The sequence below is a fragment of the Peromyscus eremicus genome, chromosome 7 (assembly GCF_949786415.1).
Source record: "Peromyscus eremicus chromosome 7, PerEre_H2_v1, whole genome shotgun sequence".
NCBI lineage: Eukaryota > Metazoa > Chordata > Mammalia > Rodentia > Cricetidae > Peromyscus > Peromyscus eremicus.
The window spans coordinates 100,013,983-100,029,013 of NC_081422.1; the positions used below are offsets into that span (position 1 = coordinate 100,013,983).

Here is a 15,031-nt window from a genome sequence, read left to right on the forward strand (position 1 = left end):
CAAAGGACTCATCAGAATTTGATGAGCTTTGTAGTATAAATGTTTTCATGTATTTTACTTGACCTTGAATATTCACTGATGAAGTTGTTGCTAGGAATTGAACTGGGAAGCATTCTCCACTTCTCTTAGTCTTCCTGGTCCTATTGTTTTCCCAGGTGCCTCTGCGACCGCCACTCCCTCAGTGCTAGCTCGCATTGTTGGATCCACGATAAAATCACTAGACTGTCTGACCTTGGTGCCTCTGAAAGGCAGTGCTTGGCGTATTTGTCATTTTCATCACATGTGTCTGAGTGGAGAAAGAGGAACACATTAGCCTGTCTTAAGTTGTTGCTGTTGATAGCATTAAGAGGCTCAAAGGGTGAGGAGATTTACACTCTGTTTCAGGGGCACTTGCTGCCAGCAGACGTGAGATCAGGCCAGAATGTAGGCGCCCAGTACAAAGGACAGAAACCACTAGCTTCCATTTTGTAAAGACACGTGATGAGTCCGCCGCTGTCTGTTCTTTCTGTGTTCTGTGACCGCCCTTAAAGCCAGTGCCAGCGACTTGTGTTGTTATCTGTGTGCTATAGTTAGAGACGTGGTGCAGCTGTGGGCGCTTGCAGGGCACAGGGTGTTTTCAAGCTGACACTTTACCCTGCGCCCATCACTGCTGCTTTCCCCTGCTTGGATTCTAGAGAAGGAACCCTGAGATGCAGGCTTGTTTGAGTTTGATAGATGCATGAAGAAGCCTGTGTGTAGCAGCTCTCTTCTCCACGTTTACTCCTTTCCCCTGGTTTTAGCCCGTCTTCTGTTTAGGTTCCCAGCATCACTAGCAGAGGCTTGGATCCTGGGGAGACTCTGGAGGTAGAATTTGAGATCCTAATGCCCGGGCTAAAGAGAAAGAGAGCTGTAGCCTCTCCCAGTGGGAGCTCTGAACTCCTTTATCTTGGGGTTCAGCCCTTTGCACAGTTGGGTACTGGAGGTGTGTTGCTGGTGGAGTGGCTCCTCTAGGAGGGCCTGGTGCTGCTGTTGTGGGGCATGTGTTCTGCGGCTGAGATGCAGGCTTGAACTTGCCTTTGGAACAGCAGTCATGTGGGGCTTGGAATCTCTCCAGCAGGATGTATCAGCAGGAGGTGACACATTCGGGAATGCTTTAGTTAGATCTCATCTAGAAGAGCTCTGTTTTGTATCCGTTTAATAAGGGGCTATAAAGGACACAGGATGATTCATTCCACTCCTTACTTAAAAAAAATACATTTTAAACTTTTGACTGGATTTTTACGTTAGTAATTTTTGACTGTGTGGATACAAGTGTGAAATTGAAGCGGCCTGAGAAGATGCATAATAAAATCGAGTTTTTCTGTAGTCCCTCAGTTAGCCTCCATCTAACCTTGCTCTGTTCATTGTGGATTTCAGGTTGTTGGTGCTGAATTCCTTTACATAACATTGGGCCTGGTCTGTTGACACTTGGAATCAGTTCCATCCTTTCTAGCCTGGCGTTCAGGCTTTGTAAAGGTCCAGAGCATACTTTATACAGCCCCTTAGCCTCACCGACATGATGCTCTGTGGATACATGCACACAATGGTCTGTGTTTCTGAAAGTTCTTTCACCTTTGGCAGATAGAAACGAGGACTGTTGTGGGAATTATTGGTCTGCTGCTTTGCTGTTGTGCTTCTCCTGGCCTGGGTGGTCTCTGTATGCATGTGTAGTTTAATTTTCAGCCAGAGTTGAGGACACCCACCCTGCCTCAGCCCTCTGACATACTCACTGTGTGTAGCTGTTTTTTCCACTCATCTCCCCTTCTGCATTAACTTTTGTAGCGTATTCTTGAGGTGGGATCTGTTGTATGCTGGGTTCCTTTTCCATGCCCATGGCCTGGAAACTCTCCAGAAAGGATTCTGGACAGCTGTAAGAGCAGGACTCACCTCCATCTTGGGGATTGTAACCCTGGGCCGCCTGTTTTCTCATCTTGAAGTGTCATTTCATGTTTTTCCGTCCACTTCTAAGCATGGTTGAAGTGGGGAGGTGAATCTTGTCCCTGTTACTCCATCAGCCTGGCAGCAGATGCCTGCCGCATGCTAGATGCGGGATGAGGAAGTACCGTCCCCCATCAGGCCATCCCCAGAAGCCTGGCTGTGTTAGTGCTGGATGAGCAGTGCTACTCTGTCAGCCTGGCAGCAGATGCCTGCTAAGTGCTGATGGGTACTGCTTTGTAGCTTAGCCTTGGTTCTGACTGAACAAAGTCCTCCTTTCTTTCTTTTTCAGGATTATTTTGGTTATGCCTGGTCCTTTACATTTCCATACACAGTTCTTTATGCATTTTCCAAAATCACACTTCATAAAATGAAATCAGCCTCTTAGTGTGTTCCTTGATACTGCATTGAGCCTGTAGGAAAGATCTGAAATCCAGCAGTGCTAAGTCTGCTGGTCCTAAGGGCCTGGTGTGTGTTCCCATTGTATGGTCATCTGTACTGACCTCAGTGATGTCTTCTGGGTTTTGCTGCAGAGCTTTGATCCTTGTTTATTGTGAATACTTTGAGTGTTTGTTTAGTTTTTCTTCTGGAGTCAGGATCTTTGTAGCCCAGGCTGGATTGAATTTCCAGTCTTTGGGCCTCAGCCTCCCGGGTGCTGGGATTACAGGGGCGAACCCCCATGCTTAGCATGGGTGTTTGATTTTTAAATGTTGTCTATTTAATTAAATTTTTAATTTGTGTGTGTGTGTTTCTGTCTGTGAGTGTGTATCATGTGTGCAAGTACCTGTGAAGGCCAAAAGAGGGCACTGGGTTCCCTGGAGCTGGAGTTAGAGCCAGTTGTGAGCCAGCAGACGTGGGCATTGGGAACTGAACTTGGGTCCTCTGGAAGAGCAGCAAATGCTCTTCACCACCAAGCCACCTCTCCAGTCCTGTGTTTGCTTTTAAAAATTACAATTCTATTTGGAATATTAACATTTTCTTCTCATAGCTGATGTAGAAAATTTTCGTATGGACATTATAAAGGTTCATAAAGGGCTAGAGAGACGGCTGGGCACTTAAAAATGTTGTTCTTGTACAAGACTCTAATTCAGTTCCATCTCCCACATGGTAGCTCAGCATCTGTAACTCCAGTTTCAAGAGATGCCTTCTTCTAACTTCCACAGACACCAGGCATGCATATGTGGAGCACATGCATATACACATGCAGGCAAAACATTCATAAAATAAATCTAAAAAAATACTTCTTAAAAAACTTGATAAAACATCTTAGTTCTAATAATTTGCTTGGGTGTCTCTTTTGATTTTTGTAATTCCTAGTTGAATAATGTATGAAATAGTTGTTGAATATTCATTTCTATCTCATTCTGAACATCTGTTTCCCTTGCCTTATTGAAGTTATAGAACCTATAATACAGCATTATCAATGGGATTTGAGATGTAAAGATAATATGATGGAGAAAATGACCCTAGCAGAGTTTTCTAGAAGAGCCAGTAGTGATCTTTTCTTCTTTGTTTTCCTGCTTCACTTTATCATTTTTCAGTTTAAATTGGGAGTTGAACCTTCATTTATTAGTCATCCTGAGACCCGTTGTTTCTACTTTTGAAATTAACCCAAAATACATGGTTTAATTTGGTTTCAGGGAATGACCGAAGAAGAGGAAGATAAACTTCTGGCACTAAAGGACTTCATGATGAAATCCAATAGAGCAAAAGCTAATGCAGTGGACCAGAGCCATCTCCATGACAGCAGCCAGAAAGGTGTAATCGACTTGGCAGCCTTAGGCATCACTGGGAGACAGGTCGATCTTGTGAAAACCAAACAAGAACCAGATGAGAAACGGGGTTAGTACCTTGGTGTGCTCATCATGTTGTTATAGTTATAAGGCTGGTATTAGTTAATAAAGAGTAAATACAGCCCCCCTCCCCCCACTTCCCAGATAGAGAACTGAGTGCAGTGACTCAGTTACTTAATAAGTAGACACAAGAGAGGAAAGGTCGGGGAGTGCAGTCCCAACTGAGAGCACAAGGCACCTGTCCAGGTCACAGCTCTGTCAAACGGAGGCCCCTCTCCAGAGCTTTCCACCTGGAAGGCCATGCTGCCTCCTGAGGAAGGGATGATTCGAGCTCTGTTTTCTCACCCTTTAACTGCTAACTCGAGGCCAACCAGATGCAAGTAGAGTAGGTAATGGCCGATGAATTTAAAATAAACAATGAAACAAAGATGAGTAGAGCCCAAAGAATCCTTCGTCATTTGGCAACTTGATATTTGGAACTATCGTCTCCTGTGACGGTGACATCGATTCTGTGAGGCTCATGTGATCTTGTGTACACCCTTTCTGCAGGTATAGTTCACTTAAATATATGCCTTTGAAATTCCCCCTGTTCCTATATCATATTTTAGGGCAGCAAATGAATTATATTGAAGTAAGCTTGGGATAAAGTGTTTGCAACTTAATAACTAATGGCTTACATGCATTATATATAAAGGCACCCATACAGATTAATAAGAAAAAATCCACCACTCCAAAGGAAAAAGGGTGAAGGATTTAAGCAAATAATTGGTAGAATAGAATACATATAAATGAAATATAAGTAAATAAATGCAAATTAAAATATCCATTTTCTACTTGGATCAATGTAGATGGACAGTTCCTAGTGTTGGCAAAATTGTAGGTGAATAAATATTTCTATGTGCTGAGATTCTAAGTTGAACATCCCACATCTCCACACGTGCATACAGGGACATAGAGCTGAATAAAATGGAGCCCCAAAGGACACACAGGAAGTAAGATCCATTGTGTAACAGACAGTCAAATCACATTGGTTTTACCTTCAGACTAACTATCTCAAATATATTTTCATAGCTAGAAAACATGTAAAACAAGACTCCAATGTAAATGAAGAATGGAAAAGCATGTTTGGGTCACTGGAACCACCAAATATACCACAGGCCCTGCCTAAAACCAGTGACCACGAGGTGGTTCAGACTGGGAAGCCACCTCGCTCTGAGTCCTCTGCTGCTGTTTGTGTCCCCTTGTCAACTTCTCCACAGGTACTGTCGCGTAGGCTGTAGCCTCCTCATGCATGCGTTTTGTTCTGCTGTTGTGTATGTAGAAAGGCTGTGTACTGTAGAGCAAGCAAGACGGCTTCTGAGATCAGTTTAATTTTATAGCAAGGGAAACCCAGTTCCTCAAGCACTGAGAAGTCTATTCATTTGAGACACTTGCCAATAAAGCAAACTGAAATTGGGTTAAAGACTGAACTGAGATCATAATTAGGCTACAGAGAACATTTTACATCTTTTTATTCTTCCTTCATTGTAACAAAAAACAAAAATATTTTGGGGGTAGGTTTCCAGATTGTCTGTGCATGTTAAATATTATAATGGCTTTGATGTATTTGAAGTGAGTTTGTAACTCAAGACAACTACCCTAACCAGTCATATTTTAATTAGAAGAAACTGACTCAGACCTGCTGAAATTTCACTTGTTCTTTTTACCTGGGTTACTAGTGCTTTTTTAAGGAAGCTGGTATGATGTATAGATGCAAAATGGGAACATTTTAATCTTAAATATACCTTGCCGTGACACAGGGATCTCTACTGTGCTTTTCAGGTTTCAGAAGTAACACACATCCCCAGTAAGAAGTCGGTGATTCAGGTTTTAAGTAGCACAGTCCTGCCGTCCACTTACCAGATCCGGATCACGACTTGCAAGACTGAACTTCAGCAGCTCATACAGCAGAAGCGTGAGCAGTGCAATGCAGAGCGCATAGCCAAGCAGATGATGGAGAACGCTGAGTGGGAGAGCAAGCCACCGCCACCCGGTGAGGACTCGTGTTCCTGCTCCCTTGCCTCGCCCCCAAGCCTGGGCTCTAGTGTGGGAACTGAGTCAGGTTAAGCATCCCTAATCAAAAACCCAAAATCCTCAGCTCGAAAGTTAAGGATTGTTAGTATTTCTGATGACAAGCTTTGGTTAGGGGGGCACATGAAACCTCCGACATCTGAAACACTTCTGCTCGTGAGAGCCTCGGAAAGGGCTCCTGAGCCTGCACCAGGCAACGTGTACTTTAATAGGCAGACGGAGAGGCAGCCCAGAGCAGGAAGCAGTGGGTAGGAAACCTGAAGTCAGTGTGTGTGGACTTGGGATCGTTAGCTTTGATCAACTTGCAATACTGCATTCAGGCCGGCACTTAGTGTAGCCTGTGTGTGCGTCCCTTTTCCCGGCTGTGCGGGCTGTGGTGTGTCAAGCCTCCCCCCACTTTCACATTGCCTCTTGATGAGCATGAGGTTTCTAGGGTTGAACCCCTGCTTTTAATTACTGTGGAGTTTACCCTCTGATAGTGTTATTACTGAAGAAAAGCTAGGACATTCAGAAAATATGGAGACTGTTGAAAAGAACAGAGTAACTCACAGTACCAGCATTTAGCTAATCACCAACAGTAAGAATTTGGCAAAATGGTCTGAAGAGATGGCTCACCAGTTAAGAACACTGTCTGCTCTTGTAGTGTAGAGGATTTGGGTTTGATTCTTAGCACCTACAAGATGGCTTACAACCATCCATAACCTCAGTTCCAGGGGATCTGACTCACTGTTCTGGCCTCCTTGATCACCAGGCATGTATGTTGTGCACAGACATGCAGCTAAGATACCCATGCACATAAAAAACAAAAACAAAACCCCACAAAACTTTTAAAGAATTTGGTAAAACAGTTCCTGTTTTCTGAGAGGGTTAATAGAACTGGAGAGCATGTTGGGCTCAGGATGTGGTCCCTTGTATTAGCAGCCCACTTTGTGTAGTGTGGCGGCTGCTCTTTGGTTCTGTTGTTGTAGATTTTTAAAAAGTTAATGAATTTCAGTATTTCCGCTGTGACAGTAGAAACTTACTTAACACAGAAGAAATGCATAGTGTGCTTACCTTTAGACTGTGAAGAGCTTGCAGGAATTCCTGTGAGCTTTGATGTGGTCTCAGGAAGCACTGGTGGAGGGCACTTGAAGAAGATTTAGAGAATACTGAAGTGCTAAGCAGTCTAGTCCGATAGTGTTATCAAAATAAATATCCTGGAATCTTCAAGCTGTTTCTATGATGTAAGCTAATGTCACCTACCTACCAGATCTGCTTAGAAACATAAAAAATATGACTACTCACAATCTTGTGTTATGATCCTCTTCACAGGTGGCATTTCATATATAAATGGAGTTATACATTTTATTCAGTAACCATAGAAATGTGCAGTGATTGTTGAATCCTTATTTTTTTTTTCTTCTTTCCACACTTGAGTGGTTGTATAAAATATTCAGCCTAACCTGTAGATCTTGTAGACTTCGTGGTCCCTCAGACTGAGTATATCCTTCTTAGCTTTTGTGGTCCCATGGGGGCACCTTAGCAATCCAAGGGGAAACTTCGTTTTTAATGTTGAGTAAGTCACATTTGTCAGGAATCTTGGTTTCATTTTTGCTTTTTGGTAAGAAAACAATCATTCAAAAATGACATTGCTACCACTCAGGCACAGTGATGACATCCACTGTAGGTCTAATTTTTAGCAAAACTTTTTGGTTTATTTTAAAATTAAGTAATATTAACTATATACAATGTTTTATTTAATTTATACAAGCTATGTATTTTATTTATTTATTTATTCATTCATTCATTCGTTTTTTGAGACAGGGTTTCTCTGTGTAGCTTTGGAACCTGTCCTGGAACTCACTTTGTAGACCTGGCTGGCCTCGAACTTACAGAGATCTGCCTGCCTCTGCCTCCTGAGTGCTGCAATTGAAGGCGTGCACCACCACAGTTATGTGCAGGGACCTGTGCTGAGCACTAAAGTCATTGATGAGACATGATTGTTGGTCTCATAATTTGTAACTTTGGGGAAATTAATTATACACAAAAAAATGTGCATAATAAAATACAGTAAAGTAAGATGCCATCTTAAAAGTACTAGGAAGTCCATGTAGATTCTGAGGCTATAATTTCTATTTCTAGTGTGTTTATACCATAGAAGAAGTGATTGAAGACAAAGAAAAAATGAACAATCTGGAAATTTTGCCTTTTTTGTTCATTTTGTTTGTGTACAGGTCTAAGTAACCTGGCTCTTCTGGAACTTGCTATGAGACCAGGCTGGCCTTGAACTCAAAGAGACCCACTTTTTTAACCTCCCAAGTGCTGGGACTAAATGCGTGTGCCACTGTGCCCAGCTGACATCTGGGTGGTCATGTAGTCTGGGCAGTGTTGGACCCACACATGTTATTTATGTGTATAGCCACCCCTTGGGTTAAGTGGTATATCCCCATGTTACATTTGAGAAGCTGAAAGCTTGGCGAAGTCCAGCTGTAACCTGGCTCACTCTAGTGTCCCAAGCTGGGGTTTTGCAAGGTTTTTGCTCAGAAAGTGGCCTGCAAGCTGTTTGTCTAGGCTAGGATGATCATTCTGTTACATCAGCAGGCAGTGTTTTTCCGAGGGGTAAGGGGCCGCTCTATCTCTCAAACACTGAAAAGGGCCCCAGGTATGGAGTCTTTCTGAAGCTGTTTGAGCAGCTGCCTTGGTGTCTTAGTCAGTAACATGTCACACACAGTCCAGTAGACCCCTCTGGATGGGCTAGCTGGGGGACCTTTTCACCAATTAGTTCTTAACAATTGCTCCGAAGTTAGTTGTTGATAATTGTAGCTAGAGGGTGATAGGTGACCGTGTGTCTCAACCACAGTCTAAGATACACTTTTGCTTTGTCTCAGGGTGGCGTCCTAAAGGGCTACTAGTTGCACATCTTCACGAGCACAAATCTGCTGTAAATCGAATTAGAGTCTCTGATGAGCACCTACTTTTTGCAACATGTTCAAATGACGGCACAGTGAAAATCTGGAACAGTCAGAAGATGGAAGGGAAGACCACCACGACAAGGTAACACATCACGTGATGTGATGGGGTGGGGTTATCCTCGTCAGCTAAATCAGCAGTGCTTACGAGTGCTTTCTCTGCATCAGAGCTGCTTAGGAGCAAGGGATTCATGGGGTCTTGTGGACCAAAGTCCTGTGCCACTGGCCATGCGGTGGGAAGTGAGACAGCCAGAAGTGTAACTAAATAAAGTATTGAAAAGCTGTGGGAGATGATGAGGAAATGGAGGGTGTTGCTGGAATTCTCAGTAAACTGTCCAGAGACTACCTCACAGAGAAAATGAATCCAAAGAAAGAATTAGAAAAAGGAGGAAAGAGTGACATGGAAATGTGGAATGTTCTGGACAGAGGAAACAGGGACTTCACAGGCCCCAGGTGGGGGTGGGACTGGTCAATCATTCCTGGCAGGAGGTTTGTGTAACCTGAGCAAAACAGGAGAGATGGAGAGGAGGAGGAGGAGGAGGAGGAGGAGGAGGAGGAGGAGGAGGAGGAGGAGAAGGAGGAGGAGGAAGAGGAGGGACCAGTTCTGTAGGATTTTAGGGCTCTCATGGGGACTTTGAGTGAGAGGGGGTCTTGGAAGGTAGTGAATAGGGGAGAGTCATGATCCCAGATGTCAGAGGAATGACTCTGGCTGTACTGAGTGCAGGATGAAAAGGGTAAGGCAACAGCAGTTGGAGGATGTTCACTCTGGTGATGCAAGGAGATGTGGTCTAGACAGTGGGAGTGACCAGATTGGCATCTGTTTTGATGGCTGAACACCTGATTTACTGAAGAGAAGTAACAGGACAGTGGGGTGGACAGCTGCATCTGAAAAACAAGATCCACTGCTCTGGAACCTGGTCTTTTATGACCAGTGTCTTTGAGACTTTAAATGCCCAGGATATGAATTTGATAAATGTGATATTATAAGGACTTTAGATTTGGGCAGCAGGATACATCTGTCTCCCCCACCCCCGCTTGAGGTTTTCTAACCCTCCTCTGCCTCTGCTCAGTCCGTGTTACTCTCATTTAATTCTCCCATTTTCCTGTCTTCACCTAATTGGTTCTGCCAGAAGAGCTACTATAAATGAGAAGAAATCTCATCTACATTGAAAAGATGTGGGGAACTCTCTGCTGCTTTTCTTGTGATTAGTTCATTGAACATAATTAACTAAAATGCTATCAAATCAAATACCCTTGACAACTAAAGGAACTTAGAAGTCCACTTCTTGTTTACAAGCCTGGTAAGGTGGGGGGTTAGCTGTGTATTTGTTTAAAGGGCTCTGTGATTTTACATTATACCTATTATTTCTGTGTTTATTCTCTCTCGGCATTGCATTGAATAGAATATAAATGAGTCATAGATGTATGTAGCAATTTTATTTTTGGTTTTTGTTTTGTGTGGATTTTTCAAAAATTAATTATTTATTTTACAATCCAACCTCAGCCTTCCCTCCCCCCCAACATGCACCCCTCCTCTGTAATCGCTCAGAAAGGGCAGGCCTCCCATGGCTTCTGCAAAGCATGGCATACCAAACTGCCATATGACTAAGCACCTCCCCCTGTATTCAGGCTGGGCAAGGCCATCCAGCACAAGGAACAGGTTCCCAAGAGCCAGTCAAAGCACCGGAGACAGCCCCTGCTCTCATTGTTGGGAGTCCCACATATAGACCATGCTACACAACTGTCACATGTGTGGTCTAGGTTGGTCCCATGCAGGCTCCCTGGTTGTTGTTTCAGACTCTGGTTGCCATGAGCTAGGCTAGGGATTTCTGTGGGTTTTCCTGCAATGTTCCTAACCCCCTCTTCCTCCACACACACCATTTCCTACATCCCTCCTCCCTCTCCTCAGCAGGACTCCCTGAGTGCAACCTAGTGTTTGGCCTGAGTCTCTGAATCTGTGTCCATCAGTCACTGGATAAAGGCTCTCCAGTGACAACAGGGCAGTCACCAATCTGATCACAGGGGATGGCCAGTTCAGACTATGCACCCACTGCTGCGAGGAGTCTTAGCTGGGGCCATTCTTGTACACTTGTGGGAGTTTCCCTTGCATCAGGCTTCTACCCAACTCCGTAAAGCCCCCCTTTCCAGTCATCTCTCTCAGCACTGTCCCCCTCCGCCCACCCCCAAAACCCGATCCCTCAAGTTCCCTTGCCCACCCTCCCCCAGTCCACCCAGGAGATCTCCTCTATTTCCCCTTCCCAGTGAGATCTATGCATCACCCGCCTTGGGCCTTCATTGTTACCTAGTCTTTCTAGGTCTGAGGATTGTAGCATAGTTATCCTTTATTTTACAGTTAATATCCACTTATGAGTGAGTACATACCATGTTTGTGTTTCTGGGTCTGGGTTACCTCACTCAGGATGATTTTTTTTTCTAGTTCTGTCCATTTGTCTGCAAATTTCATGATGTCATTATTTTTAACAGCTGAGTAAATGTAGCACATTTTCTTTATCCATTCTTCAGTTGAGGGGCATCTAGGTTGTTTCCAGGTTCTGGCTATTGCAAATAAAGCTGCTATGAACATAGTTGAGCAAGTATCCATGTGGTATGATTGAGTATCCTTTGAGTATATGCCCAAGAGTGATATCGCTGGGTCTTGAGGTAGATTGATTCCCAATTTTCAGAGAAACTGACGTATAGATTTCCAACGTGGCTGTACAAATTTGCACTCCCATCAGCAGTGGAGGAGTGTTCCCCTTACTCCACATCCTCTTCAGCATGAGCTGTCATTTGTGGTTTTGATCATAGCCATTCTGACAGGTGTAAGATGGAATTTCAGAGTCATTTTGATTTGCATTTCCCTGATGGCTAAGGAAGATGAACATTTCTTTAAGTGTTTCTCTGCCATTTGAGATTCTTCTGTTGAGAATTCTTTCTCTGTGTAAGTCAGCACCCCATTTTTTAATTGGGTTGTTTGGTTTTTTGATGTCTAATTTCTTGATTTCTTTATATGTTTTGGAGATCAGCCTTCTGTAGGATGTGGGGTTGGTGAAGATCTTTTCCTATTCTGTAAGCTGCCATTTTGTCCTATTGACAGTGACTTCTGCCTTACAGAAGTTTCTTTGTTTCATGAGGTCCCATTTATTAATTGTCGATCTTAGTGCCTGTGCTATTGTTCTTTTCAGAAGTTGTCTCCTGTGCCAGTGCATTTGAGATTATTTCTCACTTTCTCTTCTATAAGGTTCAGTGTATCTGGATTTGTGTTGAGGTCTTTGATCCACTTGGACTTGAGTTTTGTGCAGGGTGGTAGATATGGATCTATTTGCATTCTTCTACATGCCAACATCCAGTTATACCAGCACCATTTATTGAAGATGCTTTCTTTTCTCCATTGTATAGTTTTTCTTTTTTCTTTCTTTCTTTTTTTTTTTTTTTTTTTTTTTTTTTTTTTTTGGTTTTTTGAGACAGGGTTTAAACCAACATTTCATTCAAACCTCCAAGCAAGTTATTTTCATTCTCAGCAATACTCACCCTTGGTTTATAACATAGTGTATTAATTACACTTCATGACAATAATTGACCAGAAAGAGAGAGGAATATATTATTAAAACAGAGTTTTGTGTGTTTAAATTAAGTTGCTGTTTATTTAATTTGTAAAAGATGTCAACTGTATTTCTCAGTAACTTCTTAAAAGCTTGGAAACTTTTAGTAAAACTCAAAACCAAGAAATTTAAAATGCTATTCAAACATATTTAATAAAAAAAGGCATCAGTGGAGAAAACCCAGTTAAGACCAGGAATAGATAGAACAATGTCAGACATACATCATCCCTATTAGTAACCACGGCGACTAATCAGGAGGGAAAGAGGTGGAAAGAAGGACACAGTTGGGAACACTTTTATGCTCTACAGAAAAAGACATCTTCAACTCAAAGGCGTGAGTGGGTTGAAAGGATCAGAAAGATAAACCACACACCCCAGGGGGTGGTGAGAAAGATAAACCCTCAGAGAGACAGCTCCTGAGACACACACATTTGACAGTGTAAAAGCTCAGTCCATCAGGAAGGCATGCCAGTTACAAACGCAGGCACCTAACCAAGTATGTGAAGCAGAAAGTGACGGTTGAACCACAATAGCAGGAGACTTTAACGTCCCGTTTTCAGTGTGGCTAGACCCGGGTGATGTAAAGGGGCACAGAAATAGAGGCCTTGGACAACGCTGCCCAGTGATCACGTCTGACAGAGCAAAAGAACTCTACAACACTGGAATAGAACATTTTTCTGAGGTGTACATGGGGTATTTTCCAGACTAAACCATGTATTAGTTCATAAAAGAAGCGTCAATGAATGTCAAAGCATGGAGCGTATAAAGTCTATTCTCCAGATATAGTGGATGAAGTTGGGTGGTGGCAATAGAGAGGATGTGAAGAGTTCACATGTGTATGGAGATGAAGCAACGTATGGCTGAGAGCTTTGAGATGAATGGAAATGAAGACACAGGATCCCAAAAGATGGGAGCGTGGCTAAGGAGTGTTGAGGAGATGTATACCTGTAAATAGTAATCTGTACTTTTTAAAAAAAGATCTCAAGTCAGCAATTTAGCTGAAACATTAGCCAGAGGAGAGCAGATTTAACCCAGAGGAAGTGGGAGGAAGAAGACTAAAAAGGAAAAGATGAAATAGAGAACAGAAAAGCATAATAGAAGTAAAAGCAGAAAGTCAGTTCTTGATAAAGATCAGTGAAACTGGAAAATTTTTAGGGGAGTAACCAATGAAAATAGACTCGTTACCCAAATCAGAATAATATCAGGGATATTATGGTCAGAAGTAAAAATGATTACTGTAAACAGTTATATGGCAAAAATTAGGATGAAATGGGCAAATTCATAGAAAGAAGCAGCTGCTGGAAGTGATTGAAGAAGAAATAGAACACATAAACAGCATAAAATTATGAGATTCAGTTAGTACAAGTCTTCGCACAAAGAAAGGCCCAGGCTGAGGGCTTTGTGGTGCACTCTATTCAACATTTAAAGAATTATAATCCATCTTTCAGAAGGGCTTCCAAGAAATAAGGGGACACTCTGAACTCAGCCCGTGAGCAGATATTCCCTTGACACTGTAGCCAGGATACATGACCTGGGACTTACAGACTTGTGCCATAGTCAGCTTGGATGTGAAAATCCTTATCAGCACACTCTAAACTGGCTGCAGTCTAAAAGGATTATATTCTATGAACAAGAACAGCTTGCCCCAGGAGAGCAAGGCTAGTTCAGCATATGGAAATGAGCATACAAAATGTGAAGAGAAGAAAGGGTAGAAACCACCCAGTGATCTCTACAGACCCTGGGAATGCATTTGACAGAGTCCACCCTTTGGTAGTTAAAACCAACTCTGTAAATTAGTAATGGAGAAATAATGAAAGCCATCGCCACAAATCACAGCTGACACTGTACTCACCGTGAAGAGCACAGGCATTCTCGGTGAGAAATAAGAAGAATGAGTACTTTTGGCAATTCCACTGAGCGTTACACTGGAGGGTCTAGCCAGGGTATTTAGGTAAGGAATACGTACACATGCTCACACGCACGTGTACACACACACACACACACACACACACACACACACACACACACACACTTGTATGTAATATTATACAATGGGAAAAAAGAAGTAAAACTTTCTGATAGCAGTCAGCATGATCTACTATATGGAAAAAAACATTAAATGAAAAGACAGAATGCAAGATCTTTATGCAAAGATCAGTTTCATTTTCCTACACTAGCAGTAAATAGACTACTTTCAGTGTACTCTATAGTACAGTAAAGCTGTTACTAAGAAAAAGTGAACCAGAGAGGAATGATAGATAAAAATATCAAATGATCTACTTTTGTTTAAAAGTAAATGTAAATAACACAAATTCTGTGGGGAGCGACAGGTTAGGTGGTGCTGATGGCAGCGTCCTGTCGATCAGATCCTCAGAAAGCATGGCAGCAAGCAAGGAAGGCTGGGGCAGCTTGAGAGGGCAGCGTGTGTGAGGCCGGATGCTGTACTGCAAGTCTGCATGTGTGGATGGTCAGTGGACTCCTCCTCTGGTCCTGCGAGGTAAGGCACTCTGTGGATGAGGAAACCGAGGTACAGATCATACAGAGGTCGTGCAGGTAGCTGGGAACAGAATTTTGTTTCTGAAGTTAGAGCTTTCCCAACTGTGACAGTCTGCTTGTTCAGAGCTATAGAAGAGCTGAAGGATATGGGATTTAAAGTGTTGTACAA

General features: G+C 42.8%; 1 protein-coding gene across 2 annotated transcripts in view; it reads left to right on the plus strand.

Moving 5' to 3' along the window:
* The window catches only part of Pik3r4 (phosphoinositide-3-kinase regulatory subunit 4), a 56,730-nt gene that overhangs the window by 26,886 nt on the left and 14,813 nt on the right, over positions 1-15,031 (plus strand). For both annotated transcript variants that reach the window (XM_059268520.1, XM_059268518.1), the window contains exons 10-13: positions 3,594-3,795; positions 4,818-5,005; positions 5,568-5,778; positions 8,684-8,849. In XM_059268520.1, the coding sequence (XP_059124503.1) occupies positions 3,594-3,795; positions 4,818-5,005; positions 5,568-5,778; positions 8,684-8,849 (767 nt within the window). The remainder of the gene's footprint in view (positions 1-3,593; positions 3,796-4,817; positions 5,006-5,567; positions 5,779-8,683; positions 8,850-15,031) is intronic.